Here is a 24,482-nt window from a genome sequence, read left to right on the forward strand (position 1 = left end):
GTATCGCCGGACACTATTGCAATGGATCCGATTGTCACAGATGTACTGATGGCTATGTTTACATTTCAATTTCTAGCTCGTTTCTTTCCTTTCTATTTCTTTCTAAAACCTTTCTGTGGCGTTTGTATTTAGTTTAGTTCTATTGTTTCTGTTTGTTGCAGAGATGTCAGTATTATCCTGTGCATATTGTGTGATGTAATGATCAAAGGCCAAGGTGTGGTGAAAGTAGGAGAAATCTTTTGAGAGATGAGAACGATTAGAATACTTATGATATACATAAAGCCGCTGACGGCCATCTTTCACTTTATCTATAATTGTAAATTTTTCTTTCTTGAATATGAGCATTTCATTTCAAAGTCTGATATAACGTTTTATTTATTCTAATAAACGCTGACTGCAAGAAATACGCAACACTGGCCAAGAAATTACAAATGATGTACAGCAATATGAATCAATGGATCGTGTTGTGTACCTACTATCAATAGTATTCAATAGCTTATCTTATTAATTTCAATTAACACGCAAAAACATTTTTTACGTTAGCTCTATATCTATAAATGACTATAAATCTTAAATTTTTATATTTTTAACGACATTAAATTCTTTTCTATTTTAATGTGTCACACTCTTTGTCTTGTAAATAAAAAAAATGAAATACAGTTAATTTCATACTTTTTACAATTATTATTTGATGCATTAGAGGATGAAAAGACCGGGATGAAGTGATCAAAGATGAAATGACCGGGGATGAAATGACCGCGAACCCTCAAATAGATATAAGCCTATTTATCTATAGATACAATGTAATTACAACATTTTTTTTTCCTTTAAAGAAAAAATGACTGCTTGTCACCGAGGGCCTAGGGCCAAGGGACGCTTACAACAGGTTGAGAATCGCAAGCGTAAGCTGTAGATCTATTATTTAAAAAAAAAAAAAGCTATTAATAGGACACACGTAAGCAAAACAAACAATATTGAGTGAGGTTATCGTTGAAAACATCAAAGCGAAACAGTTAAATTGGTATGTAGCTCTACTTTTTTAAAAAAGAAATATTTTAAATATAAGGAGTAGGCCTACGATTGTGTATAATTTAGTAACCTTAATCCTTAAGAAAAAATCATGATCTGGGTAGGCTACAAGCCCTAGCAAGTTGAATAAGCAATTAGATCTAGATCTATGACATTTTTAGTATTATCAGCCTACTTTGCCTGACTAAAAAAAAAACAAACTCGAACAATAGCATTTAGGTCTACTTTTAATGTATAAATATATAAATCTTATTGTTCATTTACAAAGTAGGCCTACAAATATTGCTTTTATAATGTAATCAGTATAGTATTGTTTATGAGAGTTTGAATTATAAATAGTCGTTCACATTAAATAAGAAGAATTACAAGTAAAATGAAAGTTACTAGTGTTGCCAAATCGAAATATCCAAAGGCAATTTAAAATAAAATAATTCTATCTCTACTCAGTCTGAATAAAACAAAAGTTGAACGACCTGAATTTGAGCTTGGGGGCTCAAGCCTCCTCAAACCAACACAATAACAACTTTGTCAGTGAAGTGCTTATGAAAATGGAACTATTTTTTTCTTTTTTATGGTTATGTATTGTTAGTTTCAAATTAAAAGCGTCGAGCTATTTCTCTCTTCAAAGTATAAAAGAGACTAATTCACCATATCCCACCACATCAGTCAATTACAATTTCTTTTCCCTGATCGATACCAAACAAAATAATTAATTACCAATAGTTAATTGACTACTTGGTTATTTTTTTTATTATTATTATTGATTTTTATTTTGTCACGTAAAAGAAATAATGTGGGAAAATATCAACTTGATCCGAAATTGGGTGTGGGAGAAATAAGGTGCACTAACTTTTTACCAGATAAACAGAGCGAGCTGATAGAAACTTTATAAAAAGACGTAAACATCATAGAGCAACACATCTTCGTACATCGATAAAAGCCTTATGGTCACAAAGCTCATAATTACACACGTTTAACAGTTTTGTTCCCAAACTAGAATCAATTAAGTACACGCAGGCAGAATACAAACAGTGCGTTACTATCAATGGAACCAAATATCAGTGACTCATTTGTGAATTGTCAGATTAACCAGCAGTCGTTGAACCAGTTGTCTGTCTACTAGTTGTCTATGAACCAGTAGTCATTTTACCTGTTGTCGGTGAACCATTTGTCGGGTGAATTAATACCCAGGTGAACTAATTGTCGAATACGATTTGTTGTTGAATCATTCGCCTGTGAACCATTTGTCGTGATGCTTCCCCAATTCGCTTTCAGAGATAAATAAGATTAATATAGATATTAGATAAATGCACATTTAATTAACTATCTAACATACAGGTAGTAGGCTATAACAAGCAATAGAAAAAATAATACTTTTTAAAACCAAAGCTTATTTAAGGGGAATTAGTAGGTATTTACTGCTATTTATCTGAAAATTATAGGGTTCAGCTCCTTTCTGCTAAATAAAACAAAATAAATTAATTAGTACTAAATGATTTACTTACTGCTTAATTTTTTAAATTGATTCGTGTATCATTATCGAGTAAGAATAATTATGCAAAATTTCAATTTGATCCGAGAATGGGAAGTGGGAGAAAAAACTTAATCATCGGACTAAATCCATATATACAACTCTCATTAAGTAGCAATTATTTTCACTTATTTAGAAGCAAACAAAATAATTAATTACCAACATTTAATTAAGTAATTGTTTAATTTGTTTCATTGATTCATGTCTTGTCTGGTTCAGTGAATAATTGTTCAAAGTTTTAACTTGATCCGAGAATGGAAAATGGGAGAAAAAAACGTTTAAATTTTGTACCACACACAGACAGACAGACAGAGTGAGTTTAAATAAGTTTAAAAAAAAAAAAGCTGCACTCAGTTATAAAATAACTACATTGGCAATTATAACACAACTCAAATAGGATTTTCCCGATTAGATTGGCGAAGCGTCTACCTAAGTGAATGTCTCTCAAAGTGTAGATCTATTTCATCTTTCGCAGCTGTTTAAATTGCCTAACGATGAAAAAGTAGACAAATAAATGAGAGAAAATGGGAAAGTACTGGATTAGTTTTGTTGTAGCTTTTTAAATTCTTATTTTATAAAATTATGTTTTTACAACTCCTATATTCAGCTTGCGAAGTCATCGATGCAAAAAACATAAAAAAAAAAAAAAAAAAACTGGATGGACACGGTTCATGAAAACGACTGCAACGATTTTTCTAGAAATTCGACATGTGATGAAAAAAGAAAGAATTAGCCTACTAGTTGAATGGCCACACTGAAAAAAACAACTCTAGTTTGGCCGTTATAATTTTTCAAACTAAAATAAAAAATTAATTCAAATTTGGCTTGAGACAATCTTGAACAGCTCTAGATTACGTCATCGTGTATTTCCGCATGTAGGCCCTAGTCATTAATTAAATAGTTTGATAAATTAATAGACACCTAGCAACCACAGACCCATATATATTATATAGGTCTGTGCTATGTGCATTTTGCGCACTGTCTTCTAAGTCTTGGTCTAGAAACTCTAGATCTATGTATATATGCCTATTAATAAAATTTTGTTAACTCAAATAGATAGATTTATATTCATTTGCTTAGCCAGGATTTGATTTTTTTTTTTGATGGGGTTTTAAAAATCTAAAATTCATTTGTTATTTAGAGCATTGTATAAAGAAGCAACTGTCTTTGTTAAAGAAGTATTTTTTCTTATCAAAGAAAGTTGTTCTTTTTTTTTACATTTTGTTTATGGGGCCAGCTGGGGCGCCAACTTGCTTAAACTGACATAGAAGATATCACCTGGCTGCAGGCGGCTTGGAAACGAGACAGCTGGAGATCACAAAGGACCAAAAGAGTATCCACTGCCGAGAACAGCCGAAGATGGCGAAAAGAAAGACTAACTAAATAAACCACAGGCGGAAAATGGTTATGCCTGCGCTTGTTGTGGCAAAATATGTAGGTCGCCGCTAGGGCTGCGTAGGGATAAACAGAAATACCGTGACTGTAAGTAATATATATTTAGTATCTGAGTAGGCCTAATTGGCAGGCGCACAATAAAATTAGATGCAGTGATGACTATTTGTCACTTCTATATCTATATATTTTGTAAAAGTTATATATCTATCGCGTAAAACTATAAATAGCAGCCAACAATATAACGCGTATCCGTGTAATGACTATAGGAAGTAGGCCTAATAATAATAATAATAACAATAATAATAATAATAATCTTTATTATCCATGAGGAAATTTGTTTTACAATTATGCCTAGCAAAAAAAAAAAAAAATCAGTACTTTTTTCTTTGTAGTTTTAAAGGGATACAATATTTTTTATGCAGTTTTATTCAAATTTGTAAGCTTTTCCCCTTGTAGTACAAACTAATGTTTATTATTTAGATTGTAACTGTGATTTATCATTATTGAGCCCCTGACATTATTTAGTTTGTCTATTTCAAATCTCTCCCAATTTTCATCTTTTTAGTTTGTTTTTTTAAGGTTCCTCTATATCGTCTCCACATTTCTGCATACCGCTTTTCTCAATGTTTCTGTATTTTATTGCTAAAATAATTAACGTGGATCTTAAAAATAAAATAAAAACAATGAGGAAACTACTGTGTTAGAAATTTGTCGTGAAAATACCCGATGATTGGTTGTGTGGCAAATTTAATATGACATCAAATGGGTATGAACTCAATCGACTCAATAAAATCAATTAAATCATTAAAAGAGCTTTACATAAAGTGATTGACATAGGGGTGGTTGGAGAATGCACTGTTTAACAAAAGATTCCATTCTAAATTAACTAGCACAGAATTCTTGAATGTTTAACTTTTTAACAAAAGTTTACCCGGAGTTTTGTCGTCAGTCAAAATCAGGTTCGTCATTCATTAAATAGTAATGTATCGCTCTCTTAAGAGTCCCTAAGCTATTTAGTAGATTACGTTATGATTGAAAAGGTGGGCGGTTAGAAATCGTCACGCTAATTAAGAAAATGATGCCAGAAACGACATGCTTTTCATTATAATAGTGTTTATCTTAAAAATGATCTCTGATTTTCTCATGTTTGGACAATAGTCGCACAAACGCAGAATAAAGCGTTTGTGCGACTAATCTTAAGAAGACTAACTTATGGTTCAACGTGGGAGTATTATTTTTAATGTGTTAATTAAGTAGGCATGCTGTAATACTGTCCTATCTGAAATGAAATCTACAGAGATGTAAAAGACTTCAGTTTAAAAGCAAAGTCTATAAAAATAAACTAAAAAGTAAAAAAAAAAAAAAGTTAAGTTCCCTCTTTCAGACCATACAGTCTATAGGGCAGATGATGTTAAAGCAGGGGTGGGCAAATTACGACCCGCGGGCCACATGCGGTCCGCCGGAGTGTTTTATGCGGCCCGCCGACACCTACAGAAATCATGTGTGCCCACAGTATATACATATAAAAATGTACAGATAGTTTAAAAATAATATCTTTATGTATTATTGAAACTGTCTCATAATAAAAAGTTTAAAGTAAACGAAGATTATGCTTATTGGCTAAACATCAATATACTCAATAGATGTCACAATCTCTGATCAGTATGAAGAACTGTGTTAAGTGTTGGGTATGCTTGGAAAAAAAAAGGGAAATGTAACAAGTGGCTGAAAAAATATTTTTTTAATATAAAACCATGAACTCTAAACAGGAAAGTTTGCACAAAATTGCATAAAATGTCATCGTATTGTATCATCAGAATATTGCACATATTTAGTAAAGTAAGTAATGTTTAACACGGTTAGTTTCAAATGAGCAACAATTTAGCATGTACAAGGCAAATGAGATCATTTAATCTCAAAGAAGAAATTGTTATGTTACTCGATGGACATTGACTGTGACTTTGTTACCAATATTTCTAATGAAGAGTGGAAGACATATTTCTTATTCTCCACAATATCTATTGCAATGCAATTTCTACAAGCAAGCTAAAGAAAACATGTTTTGCCATTTTCCTTTGCTGAAAGATGAAACTATTTCTAGTGAAATGATTAAAAGTACAACACTTATTAAGATTCCTTAACTATGCAATTTATAAAAGCAAATTTTAAGACGTCATGAGCCAGTTTTCAATACCTTCTGTTCACCACTTAGTGAAGAAGCCGATTCTGCTCCAGAGGACAAACCTCCAAACAAAGAGACATTTCAGTCAGTACTTCCACAGGAGTCTTATGGGTGCCAGAAACTGTTCACACTATTTATGTACACATACATCTGTTCTTCTAAATTTACATGTTGGAGGGTTAACTGAGATTAACCGCGCAGTGGTTTCCAGATCAGGCAGTTCTCCGAATAGTTTTTGATCTATAGGAGGGCTTTGTGGCCAGCGTCTTTTTCGGGTCTCTTGATTTAGTATTCACCATTGAAGGACATGGTCAGCATTCTCTGGTGATGCTCCATAATGCTCCCTCGTCCCGACATTTAACTTCCGGAACATATATTATTGTCTCATTCAGTGAACAAACATTTTTTGTGTGGAAACTAAACAAGTATAATCACTGGTCGACGTTGACTGACTGTAATTTGACAGTAGCCAAAAGCGTAACAGCTAGTTAGCTAGTTCTACACTTCGGAGCATTATGCACGAGTGTAAAAAGTAAAATACTGCACATTACGTACAACTGTATATTTGTGATATTTGTGATAAAAAAAGAAAACAACAATTTGTTAAAAATGCGTAAAATTGGCTTCAAAAATTAAATGCTAACTCTTGTTGTAATTCCTCAAATGGTGTGGAAACAAACAAACAAAAAACGTGAACATAATACAGCGGTAAACTTAAAAGGTATTCTACATAGTTAGCAAGCGTATCTTTCTAAGTTGTATATATATATATATATATATATATATATATATATGCGGCCCGCCATTCCCATTTTTTTTTAAATGCGGCCCTCGATACAAAAAGGTTGCCCACCCCTGTGTTAAAGTCATCAGTTTCTTTAGTCAACGGTTAACGAGCAGGGTGTCATGTGGCCAGCACAACGACCAACCGCCTTTACTTTCCCCAACTAAAGTCAGGTACCCATTTGAGTTGGGCGCCCTAAAAATCACGAAATTTAAAATCCTAGTCATCACCGAGATTCGAATCCAGGACTCCAGGGTCGGAAGACAAGCGCCTAACCACTCAGCCACAGCGATCCACATAAAAATAAAGTATGGGATGATACAAAGTAAATTATACTGGAATATAATAATTATAATTATTATTATAGTGAAGGCTCTCAAGATAAAATTGAAGAAATTAGATCCAATGGAATAGGTTTAATGATTGTTTTATTTTATTTTATCTTTCGGATGTTCCTTTAGAATTGAAGATTATCACTTTCCAGCCCAAACCGCTATCGGGGAGGCTGGGAATATCGGTGAAAAGGGAACAAATCACGGATCATCGAGACAAGTCAAAAAAAAAAAGAAAAAAAAAAGAGGAGTGGGGCTATCTTTACTTTCATCAAGGATCGTGATGGCTGAAGGATAACGCACTTGGCTACCAAGCTGATGAACACTGAGTTCGAGTCTAGGTAGCCTAAAAACTGTAATGGGTGCATTGGCTAGTCGTTGTGTTGGCCACTTGACACGATAAATGGGAAATGGAAGTTCATTTACGCACCCCTGTTTACCTACATACCAATGTTTATCAACACACTCATGTTTACTTTCATACCAATGTTTACCTACATACCAATGTTTACCTACATACCAATGTTTATCTACACACTCATGTTTACTTTCATACCAATGTTTACCTACATACAATGTTTATCAACAATGTTTATCAACACACTCATGTTTACTTTCATACCAATGTTTACCTACATACCAATGTTTATCTACACACTCATGTTTACTTTCATACCAATGTTTACCTACATACCAATGTTTACCTACATACCAATGTTTATCTACACACTCATGTTTACTTTCATACCAATGTTTACCTACATACCAATGTTTATCTACACACTCATGTTTACTTTCATACCAATGTTTACCTACATACCAATGTTTACCTACATACCAATGTTTATCTACACACTCATGTTTACTTTCATACCAATGTTTACCTACATACCAATGTTTATCAACACACTCATGTTTACTTTCATACCAATGTTTACCTACATACCAATGTTTATCTACACACTCATGTTTACTTTCATACCAATGTTTACCTACATACCAATGTTTATCAACACACTCATGTTTACTTTCATACCAATGTTTACCTACATACCAATGTTTACCTACATACCAATGTTTACCTACATACCAATGTTTATCTACACACTCATGTTTACTTTCATACCAATGTTTACCTACATACCAATGTTTACCTACATACCAATGTTTATCTACACACTCATGTTTACTTTCATACCAATGTTTACCTACATACCAATGTTTATCTACACACTCATGTTTACTTTCATACCAATGTTTACCTACATACCAATGTTTACCTACATACCAATGTTTACCTACATACCAATGTTTATCTACACACTCATGTTTACTTTCATACCAATGTTTACCTACATACCAATGTTTACCTACATACCAATGTTTATCTACACACTCATGTTTACTTTCATACCAATGTTTACCTACATACCAATGTTTATCAACACACTCATGTTTACTTTCATACCAATGTTTACCTACATACCAATGTTTACCTACATACCAATGTTTACCTACATACCAATGTTTACCTACATACCAATGTTTATCTACACACTCATGTTTACTTTCATACCAATGTTTACCTACATACCAATGTTTACCTACATACCAATGTTTATCTACACACTCATGTTTACTTTCATACCAATGTTTACCTACATACCAATGTTTATCTACACACTCATGTTTACTTTCATACCAATGTTTACCTACATACCAATGTTTACCTACATACCAATGTTTACCTACATACCAATGTTTATCTACACACTCATGTTTACTTTCATACCAATGTTTACCTACATACCAATGTTTACCTACATACCAATGTTTATCTACACACTCATGTTTACTTTCATACCAATGTTTACCTACATACCAATGTTTACCTACATACCAATGTTTACCTACATACCAATGTTTATCTACACACTCATGTTTACTTTCATACCAATGTTTACCTACATACCAATGTTTACCTACATACCAATGTTTATCTACACACTCATGTTTACTTTCATACCAATGTTTACCTACATACCAATGTTTACCTACATACCAATGTTTATCTACACACTCATGTTTACTTTCATACCAATGTTTACCTACATACCAATGTTTATCTACACACTCATGTTTACTTTCATACCAATGTTTACCTACATACCAATGTTTATCTACACACTCATGTTTACTTTCATACCAATGTTTACCTACATACCAATGTTTACCTACATACCAATGTTTACCTACATACCAATGTTTATCTACACACTCATGTTTACTTTCATACCAATGTTTACCTACATACCAATGTTTACCTACATACCAATGTTTATCTACACACTCATGTTTACTTTCATACCAATGTTTACCTACATACCAATGTTTATCTACACACTCATGTTTACTTCCATACCAATGTTTACCTACATACCAATGTTTACCTACATACCAATGTTTACCTACATACCAATGTTTATCTACACACTCATGTTTACTTTCATACCAATGTTTACCTACATACCAATGTTTACCTACATACCAATGTTTATCTACACACTCATGTTTACTTTCATACCAATGTTTACCTACATACCAATGTTTACCTACATACCAATGTTTACCTACATACCAATGTTTATCTACACACTCATGTTTACTTTCATACCAATGTTTACCTACATACCAATGTTTACCTACATACCAATGTTTATTGGTACCCTACTTCTCCCCTAGTGAACATAGTTTATTGGTACCCTACTCCTCCCCTGTTATAGCATAGTATTCTTATAACTACTCTGTCTGCTGTTTTATAAGTTTAGTTTGTGATAATGGAAAATCCTGTAACATTTTGTAGCTTCACAGTAGAGATATTCTAAAAAGTATTTTTTTTCACAAAGTTTATATCAACTCCCTCTGTGTCTGTCCGGTACAAAATCTAAATCGACCACCGGGTGACAAAGGTTATGTCTGCGATGGATGTGGCACGGGGAATACCCCATTCCTCATTCATCTTTTGACTCGTAGAGTAGATTAAAATATGCATACTATATAGGTCTACTTATATATTTATGGAAGTGACTGTGCGTTGTTTCCCTAGTATAAGCTTCGTTTCTTTTTAAAGCAATTGTTTATATTTTGTTTGTTTATATTTGTTTTCAGTGTCAGTAGGCCTACTAGATGAAGATAGTGGCTACATTCCTATATATATATAACTGAACGAAATACTTCGCAAAGCTCTACATTTGGTTTGTCTTTCAGAGACACAATGAGGCACTTGAACAAACTCTCGGAACCTTTGTTGTTGTTTATTTTGGTGTCCTCATTGTCCACCCTGTCAGCAGAACCTATCTGCAACGAAGTTTGTTTCAAGGGGAAGTACTGTGACTTGCAGACGCACACTTGTATAACGTGTCCTTATGGGTAACTGCTAAATTTTTAAAATCCATAACATAAGTTAATTTTGTTAACATAAGTTAATTCGCTTTCTGTTTAGCACAATGATGGACATCTGTTGCAAAACTGTTTCTTGAATATTTATACACTACTAGTGACTACTTGGGCAGATATTTATATGTTCATTCGTGTTCTTTCCTTTTTCTTTAAGAATGACTCAGGTTGAAATTTACCCTCACAAGAGATCGGATACCTGTCAGTTGCTAACATTTCTTTGAATCATGCAAAACCTATTTAATGTAAGCGAGAATCAATTACCAAAAGCCATGCATGTCACATAGTTTAGCTTTCCGTGGCTATCACGCTGACCTAACTTTTACAGTCTATCTGAAACTCTAAATTTTCAGTAATTACACAGTTTCCTTTTAAGAATCTTCTTTAATTTTGCTCTGAGCCAATGATAATTGTATATTATGAAGTTTTTTTTGGTATCTGTTGTATAATCCCAGTTGCGGTCTTCGTATGTGTAAAGTGTTTACAATAAAAAGTTGATTTCAAGCTCACAGCTTTTGGTATCAATAATGAGATGTATAATCCTTCTACTTTTCATATAGAAAGAATAAAGGTAAATGGCAAAATAGTAAATATAGTGTAGATATTTCCCTAGAAATCAGATGTTTCTTTAACATCAGATAAAGGGAAATATGGGAGGAATGAAGAGGTTTGAGAAATATGCATACATACAATCAAATCTTCGTTATTTCATTCATCAAAACGCTAAGATCTTATTAGCACATAGTGTGTTCACTGGTTCAGTGCGGTTAACTCACAAAATAGCGCGAGATTTCCCTAGGAAATAGCGAAAGACAAATTAACGCGAAATATCCCGACAAAATAGCACAAGTCAAAAAATAGCGCGGACTTATGTAAAATTATAAGTAGAGGACTTTAGTAAGTGAAGGTCCTGAGCTAGATGTTTTGCCTCAAGCATCTACCTCCTTTAAGATGCAACATTGACAAACTTAGGTGTGTCAGGATTAGTCAAGCTGGCGGTCCCATTTCCTGTCTGGATAAAAACAACTAGAGGAGGCTCGGCCAGATGTAGTAAATGTTTATGATTACTAGGAGGACAACTATATTGGCCGCTTGAGATGAAATCGCAGAGTGGCCACAAGATTTCCGATAGCATTTTGGAATGTTAGAGATTGAGTACAGGAAATCCACCATGAACAAACAATGAACAAACAATGCAGTGGATGGATGGAATCATTCATTTCAGCTGCCTATTGACGGTCGTCACCCCAATGTCTACAAGTTGATCAGTCACTTCCTGAGAGAGCAGGAGTACATTGAAAACAAGATTCTTAGATACCTTGCTGGAGAACGAAAATTGTAAGGAAGATAAAGTACCACCAACTTATCAGACGTCTTGCAACTCTATTGCCTGTGTATAGAAACAAGCCACTGATGAAGTTTCTACTTGAAACCGTCTACTGTCGCGCTTTAATGTGTAACCGGGACACAAAGTAAAGGCTAGTCGAAAGGGTGTGACGCGAGACCAATGACATGCAACGTCACAACCCGTGGGTAGTTTAAACCAATAGCTCATTGCCACGTCACAGGTCTGTACGGCGTGGTAACGAGCCATTGGTCCAAACTTCTCTCAGGCTGTGACGTTGCAGGTTAGTGTTGAAGCCTTCTATAACGAACGGGCTCGTGTGGTGTCACGTGATCAGATGATCATGAATGCAATATCAATGTATATAAAAAGTAGTTCGGGTCACACAACAAGGCAGGAAACGCAGGGTCAGGGTCAAGATAGCGTGAACGATTAAGAAGATTCTAGATGTTTTAGGGGATTAGGCTATTTAATGATGTAGCCTACTTGGTGTTAGGGACTTGGAGAGTTAAATCTAGATGTCGCTAGTTAAGATAAAAATACAACATTGGTTGGTTTATTTGATCATCATTGATGCTATAGCATCCTGTATCTATGTTTATTGTTTCAATTTCGAGTTTGAATGAATTAAACTCAAGAAATCAATACTTACACTATGTTATCTATTATTATTATCTCAACACTACCTTCATTATGTTATATCTTTCTTACGAAACAATGTTTGTCACAATCTTCCGAAACGCAGCTCTATGCATTCCAAGGCTGTTCCTCTTTCTCTTTCGTCGAGGGGTACTAGGTTAGGGCTTGCTTGTAATGTTGGATGCAGGCTTGCAAAAGGTATGGCCTATCCATCTCTAAAGGATATCTACTTCAATGGGATACTGCTTTATTCTTTGTTACAATTCGACATTCGAGATCTCTTGTTAAACGATTTTAGTTCAATAATAGTTTACGTCTTTTCAAATGATCTTACTTCAATATAAATGCCCCTAGCAAATCTACAAACTGCGTCCATGCACATTGATAATGATGTCTACTTTTGTTTCGTTTTAGATCATTTATGGCACTTGACGCGCACACAAAGACATTTTGTATCAAGTGGACAAGGATGTCTGGACCTCATGTGACACTTGTTAAAGCTGGCTCCAGTGAACGAGATGCTGTCTGGGGTTGTGAAGAAGGTTTCGACCAACGCATTATAAGCGCTGCTGGTGAGTGGGCTTGCATGAAAGCCTCAACCACATCCACAACCACTCATTCAACCACACCAAAAACTACTTCTACATTGCCCATTGCCACGATGAGGCTAGAAACTACAGTCGCGACCGGAAGTATTCAAGAATCTAAGACAGCATATATTGTCATTGGCTCTACTATTGGTGGAGTCGTTTTTTTATCTATAATAGTGGGAGTAGTTGCTCTTACCTGGTACATTAGGAATAGAAATGATCGCTCAAATAACAATTTGTTACAAGACTCAGGTAAACCAATGTTGACAACAAAGGGGAGTATTGCTGAATATGTTATTCCGAATGATTTGCAAAACTTGTTCTCAAAAGTTGTGCAAGTCCTAGGACTTAACGAGTTTAAAACTCTCATTATTTATTTGCCGGATCCAAGCAAAACTTTTAATACGAATTGCGAACTGAATTCAATAGAGGATTGTGATTTTATTCTAAAAGCTTGGGCACAATCCAATCCTGACATTAAACACTCCTTGCACCTTATGAATTCATTGCAACAGATCGGTTATATTCTACCCAAAGAGACAAACAAGTTAGACATCAACGAAGTGACAGAGTGTTTGTCCAAAGCTCACACACTGAATGGGGCATACATACAATTCTGTTATAGACTTTTCACGTCACTAGGGCCTCAGCATATTGATCTGTTGGTATCATTATGTCTAAAAGCTGATTACGACAACCGTATGAAAGGAAGGAACCCCGAATCAGCTTTTGTCGACACACTCGGAAAATGGGCATTTCAATTTCCATTTGTTTGGAATGAACAATTAGAATGGGAGCCTTTGTGTACCGTAAAGGAAGAGCTGACGAGCATGGGCAGGAAGGACATTGTCGATTATTTCAGGGAAAGAGCTGCCAACGTTTACGATGTGATGTCTACATTTAGAAAGATTCAAAATGACGAAGTTGCTGATGTTAATCTTTTCGATCTTGTTAATTCTAATCATCGGTGACACATGGAAGTCACAATTCCATCGCTGTGTCTGCTACACCCTGAGGCTTTCTACATTCGTTTTTCTTTAGAAGTTCTTCATCAGCTAGTCATGCCGCATCCAAGTTGATCCATCTTAGTCCAGGCTGGCCCTTGGTTTTACAGCGTCCAATCTTGATGATTGAAAGTTTAGTCTTAATCAAATAAACAGTCTACCGAATCAAAACAATTCGAACTGGCTGTAGACGGTTTAATGATTTACATCATGTCTACAAAGCGGATACGAAATACAGCTGATATAGTTATGAAGTTCAGTTGTCAAAACAAAACAAAAAGTTATATCAAGATACATGTGATACACAGAATAATTGAAACTGAACAATAAACATATTTAATTTTATGTTAAACAAAAAAAGATGCTCAATATTAACAATTTATAAATTTGATCTGATAACAAAACAATAGAATGAAATCTCATAAGAGAAATGAGAATATTAAATTAAATATGTTCATTGTTCAGTTTCAATTAGCATAATTTTATGTTCATAATAAAGGTATCTTAATTATATATAAATAAATCATTTTTCGCGACCTTGATTTTGAGATCTACGCACTCATTGATTCTCATTTTATCCGTCCATCTGTTACCAAGATGCCTAAAAACCTAAAAGCTTTAAAAGTTTTAAATTTTAAACTCCGCAAATTAAGCGCCATTTATTGCCTAGCCAAGTCGTAACGTAATGAATGAGCAAGATACATCAACTGGGGCCGTATATGAGTTTTTGGAAAACACCAATTCCTTTTACTATATTTCTTTTTCATTTGTTTTTATACTGATTGTTATTACTATTTCTTTATGTGTACTTTAGACTCGTGTACACAATCATGGTGCAGCTTTGTATTATTTTGTATTTGTTCCTGCCCCTACAGTGGCGTAGATAGAAAATTTCCATCATTTGGGGCCCCTGCATTTTGAGTAATATTTAATATTTAATGCAAAAGACACTCATTTGGAGGCCCCTCAAATGGGGGCTCGGGAAATTTTCAAATTCTTCCTCCTCCTCTATACATACTAGCTACGCCACTGTACCCATATGGCAATGAAATGGGATACAGTTGTAAATGTCACAGATTGTCATCCTCCTTCCAATGTTATCATTATAAAACATATATTTAACTTTTTCATCTTAGTCTTTAAAGAGTGATGTCAATGTTAGTAGAAATATGATTTAAAATAGCGCTCTTTGAAGAAGAGCATTGACTGTACGAAACAAAAATGCCTTTTTATATTGTATAAAATGTTTTAGCAATCTGTGGTATCCAACGTCTCAAGAGACGATCTTTTCCATTTCCAACTTCTCTTGTAAGCTGTGGCTAAAATAAGCCAGTACTTGATACACAGCTGCGGTTATAGGTTGGGCATCTGTAATCACCGGTGACCCGTCGAAATAGCGCGGACAAAATAGCGCCTTCAAAATAGCGCCGACAAAATAGCGCGAAATTTCCCGAAAAAATAGCGCAAAACAAAATATCGCGGACTTATATATGATGTGTATAAAAGTGCCGGATTATTAGTAATTTAATGTCCTGGGCATCATTTTTGTTGATGTCTCTATCTTCTTCAATATTAATAGATCTGAAAGTATGCCATATTTGCAGAGAACGAGAGTAAATTAAATTGTATATCATTCCCCTTTTTTTACCTTTGATTAAAATGCATAACTTGCTAAACATAGGATTTTGAAATGTGGTGACCCCTCAAAATAGGATAGGAAAATACGAAAGTGTGTTATACTATAATCAGAAATATGCGGCATCTTTCTTTGATCAAAACAAGGCGTCTTTTGCCGCAACATTGGCAAACTTAGGTGTGTCAGGATTAGTTAAGTTCACTGATTTTGATATTTCCTGTCCATCTTCCTAACACCATCAAATAGATATCAAATTTAGGAGTGTCTATTTGGACTTTAGGCCTGAATCAATTTCCGGTCTCTCCCAAGTACACCCATCATGAGACAAGAAATCTTGCCATCCTCTCGTTATGGTATGTTCTTTTCCATGACAACATTCAGTTGTTTTTTCTTAAACGGATACGAATGTTTGTCAAGATGCTGTTAACCCTTTCATTTGTTCCACCTGCCGATGTAAATACTGCCTTTGTTGTAGGGAATTCGTATGACTATTGGGAGGACAGCTATATGGGTCGCCAGAGACGAAACCGCAGAGTGACTCCAAGATTTCCCATTAGCATTATGGAATGCTAGAGATCTTGTGCAGGACAATCTACCACTAACTAACAATTCAGTGAAGGCATGGCAACATGCATTTCAGCTGTCTATTGACGGTCAACACCCTAATGTGTACAAGGTAATCTCTCACTTCCTCAGAGAACAGGAGAACACTGAGAACAAGATTCTGAGGTACAATGCTGGAGAACGAAGTAAAGCTGCAAGCTTGACAAAGTACCTCCAACTTAACAGACGTGATACATACATATATTAGACATAAACGAATATTTACGTTCATAACTTAACAGACGACTTGAAGATATAGTGCCAATGTAGGAAAACAAGTCAGTGATGGAATTTCTACGTGACATTTCCTACAATTTAACTTTGTGAAAGTTTGTGTGTGTGTGTGTGTGTAAATTTGACAAGTATCTTTTCGTGTTTTTGAAGCAGTGGCGTCACTAGGGTGGGTGTCACCCTGTGCGGTCAGCTCAGGGTGTCACCCCCATACATTTGTTTTCGTTTGTTTGTTACATGTAGTTGATATATATCTACGGTTTTTTTTTTATTGTTCAACAACTATAAAATGAGTGTCTATTACATTTTAAAATTCAGTTGTTTATTACAATTTATCTACAGTTCAATGGGTTTTGCCTAGTCATGTGAAACTCTGTAATCATCTGTAATCTTTGGAATGGAAGAAATTGCAATTTAAATAGAGTATAGTTCAATTTTGGCACATAAGTAAATTGCACTGTTTTTTTTTCTTCTGCATTTCAAACTTATCATTAACTTGATCAAAATGAATGCCTTTAACGATTTCATTTTTAATAAAATTCCCCTTTGTGAAAGTGTCGTTTTTTTTCCTTTATCTCAAAAAGTTCTTAATTTCAATAATCCTTTTTTTCACATGACGCCATAGATAAGCAGATGGTAATAAACGATTGAAGGCTTTGTTAAATGACTTAGAAATATTTTTTAAGTTTTAGTGGCATCATGCACTGTCGACTTTTATTTTCTTCAAGAAACTTTACTTGCCTTAAGAGCCCTTCTCAGTCATTGCATTTCTGTTTGAATGTCGCATTTTGAAATTTCTTCGTTGGTTGTTGAACTAAAAAATTTCAGTTGGATTGCTTAAAAGTTATCTGCTACATTAATGTTTGCTTCCTGTCCAGTAGTAGTTACAGCTCAGAGTTAGAAAAACGATCAATGCACATAAGAATGAACCTCTTGTTTTTTTTATATTTTGTTCTTCTGAATCACAGGGTTTGTTTTTTTTTTTGAAGAGCCTTTTTTAAATAACACTTAGCGCTAACGTGTTATGCTTTTGTTGAAAATAAAGTTTAATTAGTCACCACTTTGTCAATAGTCTAATGATAGGCATAATCTTGTGTACATTTGTCCTTCTAGTACATCTCCCCCTCCCCCTCAATTTCGATTGCTTTTTTTTGTCTCCCTTGAAATCGTGTAATTTCTAAATCTGGTCAGCGTCTTATGTCAGGTGTGCTATGTCTGGTGTGTTGTCAAACAAAATACAAAGGTGCTTACAGTCATTTTGACTTTTACGTCGTTTACTAAAACATTTATACACTTTTCACATTACAGATGTACTTTCAGCTATGGGTTGTATTTACATAACATTTCCATCATCTCATGGAAATTTTTTATTCAATAAAGACTCGTTGTTAATATGGTCACTAAATGACAAATTTTATAGAAACAGTCCGCGCAATATCTCCTTCCGTTGTTTTTCTTCTTTACATGAAGCATTGCAACGACTTTCTTGTCCATTGTATTTATAGCCGGATGCTCTTGTTTTCCTATTTTCCAATCCAGTTGAATTCTTCATACGTCTTTTAATATTCCAATTTCGGACTTACTTTCAACCACACATGAAATTAAGTCACTAATTTCTATTTCATTTCAATACAATTAGTTGAAAATTGTCGATTACAAAAGAATACAGTTTTTTTGCTATTAAGTGACTAAATCGTCCCCATTAGGAAGCATCAGAACCATTCTTGGCACTAGCCAAGAAGAAAAATCCCCTAAAATATTCAAGTATATCATTCGACGGACACATTGTAACATTTCCTTTATCTTGGCTACAGCTTCTTTAACAGAAAAACGAAAAAAAAACATCATCATTTTCAGTAATCTCAATGGCCAATTATTTGCTTTCAAATTCTACAAAATGTACATCAATTACATATGAGAGTTCAATACTATTTTATACCTGAAGAATGTCTTCCTTTGTTAAACAGTAACTATTGGTTGGTATCCTGATATTACGGCGCTAGCTACAAAGTCAATAGATTCGATTAAAATATTGTTTTGAATCAAAGCAGTAGGCCTTTTCATATATATACATACATGCAGCTGGTAAACATCTGAATGAAAGGCTTCACGTTTTCCTTGATATATTAAGTATGATATAGAATTTTAAACCTTTTAAAATGATTTAATAAAAAAAATTAAATTAAAATATGTTTGGTTGAAATGAAAAAAAAAAGTATAAAGATCAAATTTATTTCTTGTGAATAGCATGTTCCAATATTTAGCCACTGTCGTTTATTTTTTTTAAATTGTCAGTTATTTACAAAGTGTATTTTTTTACTTGGGTGTCACCCCCCTAACGGGTGTCACCCGGTGCGGACCGCACCCCCCCCGCACCCCTCTAGTGACGCCACTGTTTCGAAGTACACTTTTATAATGTAAATAAATACTATATTTTGAATTATTCATTTTGATTTTTTGCTTATTCATGTTTTAAGATATCTAAAGTGTTTCCTGCAAAATGACTGAAAAATTATGATAACATTAAAATAAAAACAAAAAATTGGCTCTATTAATATTTTACTATATCTAAAGTGTTTCTTTCAAAATGACTAAATAATGTTTTGAGCTATTTTGTCGGCGCTATTATGTTCGCGCTATTTTGTCGTCGCTATTTTGTTCGCGCTATTTTGTCGGCGCTATTTTGACTGGGTACCGTAATCACCAGATCTTTCTACTTCTGGTGTGAATACCATTTGCAATCCATGTGGATCTAACTAGTGCAACTTTTTCCCCAGATAATAGCGTCGATTTCCAAGAGCTTCATGTCGCGTATAGTATAGCTTAAAAGTTTGTGGCCTGCAGCTCTTCTGCTTTCAATTAGATCACCATACAAAATGTCTTGTGGGAATCAACCTTTTAAATGTGTCATAAATATGCATATTTATTTCAATAACAAAATGTATGTTCCCAAAAGACCAGAATTAGTTGCAGCAATTTGGAAACCACTGCGCAGTTCATCTCATGTATTGGTCTAGTCATCTGAACACTCCAACATAACAATGAGAACGAAGAAGAAGAAGTTGGTGCAATTTATTTTTTCATTCATGTAGACATGTTATAGATTGACGGACTTCACAAAAACAATAACATCTGTGTGGCAGACTGGTTTGGCTACAATGGTTTCGAACCCCAATTCGAGTGAGTTGTGAGAGTCTAAAGGCAGCATGGAAACCTTATCCCCAAAAATTTCTCCTCACACAAAGTCCAGAAAAAGATTCGACCAGAGCGCACTGAACTTCCTCTAGCAAGAAAGATGCGTTATAGAAAAACATTGTTAAAATAAAGAAAAAATACTCTCTTTTTTTTAATAAACCAAAGCTTATATTAAGTGTAATTGCATCAATTATTATGTGTCAATCATGTACTTAATTTGTAATAGATATAGATTAACAATAATATTTTTTTGCGACTGGAATTTGTTTTTTTTTTTTACAAAACTTTTTTTCAACTCGATCTGTCTGTCTGTCTATCTGTCTGTCTATCTGTCTGTATATCTGTCTGTCTATCTGTCTGTATATTTGGTAAAAAGCTTGTACACGTTTTTTCCCTCTCTCGATCTTGGATCAAGTTGAAATGTTACACTATTATTTCTTATACCTGACAAAACAAAACAAAAAGAATCAATAGCAGAAATTAATAAACTAGTTTATTAATTATGGGTAATTAATTATTTTGTTTAGTATCAAACAAGGGAAAGAAATTGTACTTGACAGATGTGATGTTATAAGTTGAATTAGTCCCCATTATACTTTGCGCAGAGAATTAGTGCGTCGCTTTTAAGTTTGAAACTTACAATAGGTAGCAATATAAAGCGTTCCATTTTCATAAGCATTTTTGGCCGGCCAAGTGGTTATGTGTATTGGCTTGGAGAAGCTTGAGCCCTCGAGTTCGAATTGAAGTTGCACAACTTTAAAAGAAAAATACATTTAAATTTTAAATACATCACGGTAACCTTCACCCAGATACCCCCCCCCCCTTCTTTTTTCCCAACTGGTCCAGACAAGTGAGATAGAATCATAAGCGTTTAGAGAGAAGGTTAAACTTATTTTATTGAAGAACCTCTTTTTCCTACCTATTGTCCAGAGAGAAAAGAAAATGCTGGCATTATTTCTACCTTCTTAGATGATATTTTAAAATGCTTCAAATTACATAATTATTTGTAATTAATTTTTTTTGTCGGTGTATTGTTAGTTTTTTTTTCCATTTAAATTAAAGTAAAGACAGTTACACTTTTACAAATATTGCTGGCTTTTTTTTTTTTTAATTTTAAGCTAAAGATATCGAAAAAAAATATTATTTTCCTGAATTTTCACATGTGCATAAGCATTCAATAATTCGAAGTTCTGAAAATAGTCTATAAAAGTAATGCCATTACCACAACACAATTCACTGCTTTTACTCAAAGTATATACCACGTTAGTATGTCTTCTTGCTAAGTGGAAGTGTTGAAACCCCAAGCCTAGGAATAGCGGGGTCTCGGGAATGGATCATGTGACCTCAATATATACTAACTAATTTAAACAATAAATTTGGAATAATCAATAATCCATGATGGAATGGATCGCTTAAAACAAAATTTTGTCCTTATCTTGGCCATAAAGGTCTTTCCAAATGAATAATATTGAATAGGATTAAGTATCCAAATGCTTTCTTAAATTCTTAATGTATGATATCTTGGTATCTTTTGGTACTTAACGAGGCACCAATGTATGATATCTTGGTATCTTTTGGTACTTAACGAGGCACCAATGTATGATATCTTGGTATCTTTTGGTACTTAACGAGGCACCAATGTATGATATCTTGGTATCTTTTGGTACTTAACGAGGCACCAATGTATGATATCTTGGTATCTTTTGGTACTTAACGAGGCACCAATGTATGATATCTTGGTATCTTTTGGTACTTAACGAGGCATCTGTGTGATAGCTTTTTAAAGGCATTTAAAATGGGGGCGGGGGACGAACTGAATTCGAACTCATGGCTCAAGCCTTCTCAGGATTTTCAAGCCAACACTGTAACCACACTGCAACTGGAGAGCCTAAAAACATGGACGAGTGTCTAGTTCTCTATTGTTTCTATAGTCTGGTCCTTTTTTTGTTTCATGTTGTGTTCACTAAAACGATGACCTATAAAATGGTCTAATTCAGTTTATACCATATACCACTTCAGCATAATATTATACTGTATTGAGAATAGGCTACGATTTATCAACGGGAGTGGTATTTTGTAATCATCAGCTATGCTTTCGAGTTAGTACTTACTGTCAGGTTCTTGTGTTCTTGTATTTATCAAATTATTATTATATATTTCAAATGTAAATATTTATTAATATTAAATATTATTTCAATTTGTATTATTGTTATTATTTTCTGAACTTATAATATTTTGGCTCAAGTTCAGCCTGACAAGCACATCATACACATATAGTTGTAGATAAACTAATAAACTAAGTGTATGATGTAAATAACAATAAAATTTATTCTTGTGATATATTTACAAATGACTGATCCATGACGAATGATAATAATAGTATGAAATATCAATATGTAATAATATGTACTCTAAAATGATCCAGTTAGTCTCTTTAGATAAAGAACATTCAAATAATTATGAAACACATAGTATATTACCTTAACTATAATAGGTAGTTCAATGGATCACATAGACCTTCAATCTCAAAACAACTGGTAATATATGTAGATCTAGCCTCTAGATCAGGTACTGTCCACTGACGACAATTCCAAAAATAGAAGTTCATAGTTGACACTATAACATCAGGTCTGACCAATGCAACCCAAGAGTCTGGAATCTTGAACCTCAGACTCATGTAACAACCAACTTGCACACCAGACGACCAACTGAGAGGAAAACCTCAGTCCTGTAGACTGTAGACCTAAAGTTGTACTCTCAATATATAACTGAGACTGGATAAACAAGTCTTGACACTGAGACTTGACACAGAGTCTAACACATAGACTTGACACCAAGCTAAGATCACTACTTAGACTTGTCGCTAAAACTTGAAATAGAGTCTTGAACTGAGACTACGACTAAAACTTAGACTTGACGCTAAAACCCTATAGAAGATAAAAGAAAGGATTTTTATAATATATCTAGTCTAATTATAGACTTACAAATACGAACGAATTCAAATAGAAAAACTATACAATGAAAAATAAAACTCACCCTAAACAGGGGTCAAGATGATCCAACAAGAAAATGTCCAAGGCAAATGTTAAGGCTATCCAGTAACAAAAACCAAGGAGAAATTCAAGAGCTCTCAAGACACGTCTATCTGTACCAACGTACAAAACAATGGAGAGACTGTACTAGACCAGTGATGCCCAACCTTATACGGTCTGCGGGCCATTTTAATTTCCGACACTCGTGTCGCGGGCCACATTAATGAAAAGATGAAAAATAAAATGAAATAGAGAATAAACTATTTTAAATATTTTATTACAAACTCGTGGCTCTAGTCGGCAACTTGGCGTAGAAAACAATTGTCTGCATCGCTCAAAATTTCTCAAGCAGGGGTGTCTGGCTTTGTAAGTCAGTAAAAAAAAACATTTCGAAATCTGCTTCTCTGTCGGAACATGCGTTGTATCATTCAGTTTTGAAGATTTGAACCCATATCTTCTAAGATCTGTCCACTGTTTCTTCAATTTTCTACACTCAGAGTTTACTCTGCATTGATACCAAAAGAACACAAACCAAAAGAATGCAGAAATGATGCCTTGTGCTACACACCCAAAATGTCAAGGACATGGCCAGCTCTTGAAAGCAGTGGCATAGTCCCAAACATACACGTTCTGTAGAAAATTAGTAATATGAAAGTTATACATTAGATCACAATGAAATCCATTCATCTCTAACTTAGGGAAAATACATTTTTCAACCTTTTTTTTCGGCGGGCCGGATGAAACCACGTCGCGGGCCGGATATGGCCCGCGGGCCGTAGTTTGGGCATCACTACTAGACGATAAATGGCGCAAATCACACACACACACAAACTTTACGTCACTAGAAGTTGTGACAAGCAACAAAAGCTCAGTCCTCTAGTCTACAAAGAAAAATATTAATAGTGTAATGACGTCATCAATATAGTGATCAACGCCGCACTATCAATTAGAGAAATAATTCTACTATACAGTTACATAGATAACTGCGACACTTACGCTGTAATAAAAATTAAGTAGCTTGCGTAATAAGGATTCTGCCGGTATTGAGGTTATTAAGAATATGCTGAAAAGCATTATAACACAAGAACACTTGCATGGTTTCATGTTGAAGGCTAAAGACGCAATAAAGGCGTTTAAAAAAAAAAAGTTCATGACACAAACATATACGATCTTTCGGCGAGAAGTTTGTTGATCAGATTTCTTTAAAATTCTTAGGTCTACTCCTTAGATGTGGACAAGTTGATAATTGGCATGGACTTTTCATGTTGTTTTCTTTTCAAATTTTTGGTTTGTTTTCATTTACATGTTTTGTTTGTTACTTCAGAGTAGACCAAACATCTCACATGACGGCCATGGGGAGGAGGGGGGGGGGTGAGTTCAATTTTCGCTGGATTATAGGCAGAAAAAAAAAAAGATGTATTTCATATGACAAGCAACTTGTGGGCTGATCGTATGGCAATGCCCGGACCGAATTGGACACCCAGTCCGCCCCTGTAAG

General features: G+C 34.3%; 1 protein-coding gene across 2 annotated transcripts; it reads left to right on the forward strand.

Annotated features, from left to right (window-relative positions):
* The first annotated feature begins 951 nt into the window (after positions 1 to 951).
* LOC106056716 (uncharacterized) lies at positions 952 to 22,149 on the forward strand. 2 transcript variants are annotated; one of them, XM_056004287.1, is made up of 3 exons: positions 952 to 1,021; positions 10,422 to 10,682; positions 13,108 to 22,149. In XM_056004287.1, exons 2-3 carry the CDS (start codon positions 10,528 to 10,530, stop codon positions 14,252 to 14,254), a joined length of 1,302 nt encoding a protein of 433 aa, XP_055860262.1. In that variant the 5' UTR covers positions 952 to 1,021; positions 10,422 to 10,527; the 3' UTR covers positions 14,255 to 22,149. The 2 variants fall into 2 exon arrangements, with proteins under 2 accessions (XP_055860262.1, XP_013068996.2); XM_013213542.2 differs by having other exon boundaries at positions 963 to 1,021; positions 10,521 to 10,682.
* The last annotated feature ends 2,333 nt before the right edge of the window (positions 22,150 to 24,482 follow it).

Source organism: Biomphalaria glabrata, chromosome 11, assembly GCF_947242115.1.
Source record: "Biomphalaria glabrata chromosome 11, xgBioGlab47.1, whole genome shotgun sequence".
Lineage (NCBI taxonomy): Eukaryota > Metazoa > Mollusca > Gastropoda > Planorbidae > Biomphalaria > Biomphalaria glabrata.

Coding starts and splice junctions, on each gene's coding strand:
- LOC106056716 (XM_056004287.1), top strand. CDS start 10,528: ATGAGGCACTTGAACAAACTCTCGGAACCTTTGTTGTTGTTTATTTTG. Junction 10,683..13,107: donor TGTATAACGTGTCCTTATGG/GTAACTGCTAAA, acceptor GTTTCGTTTTAG/ATCATTTATGGCACTTGACG.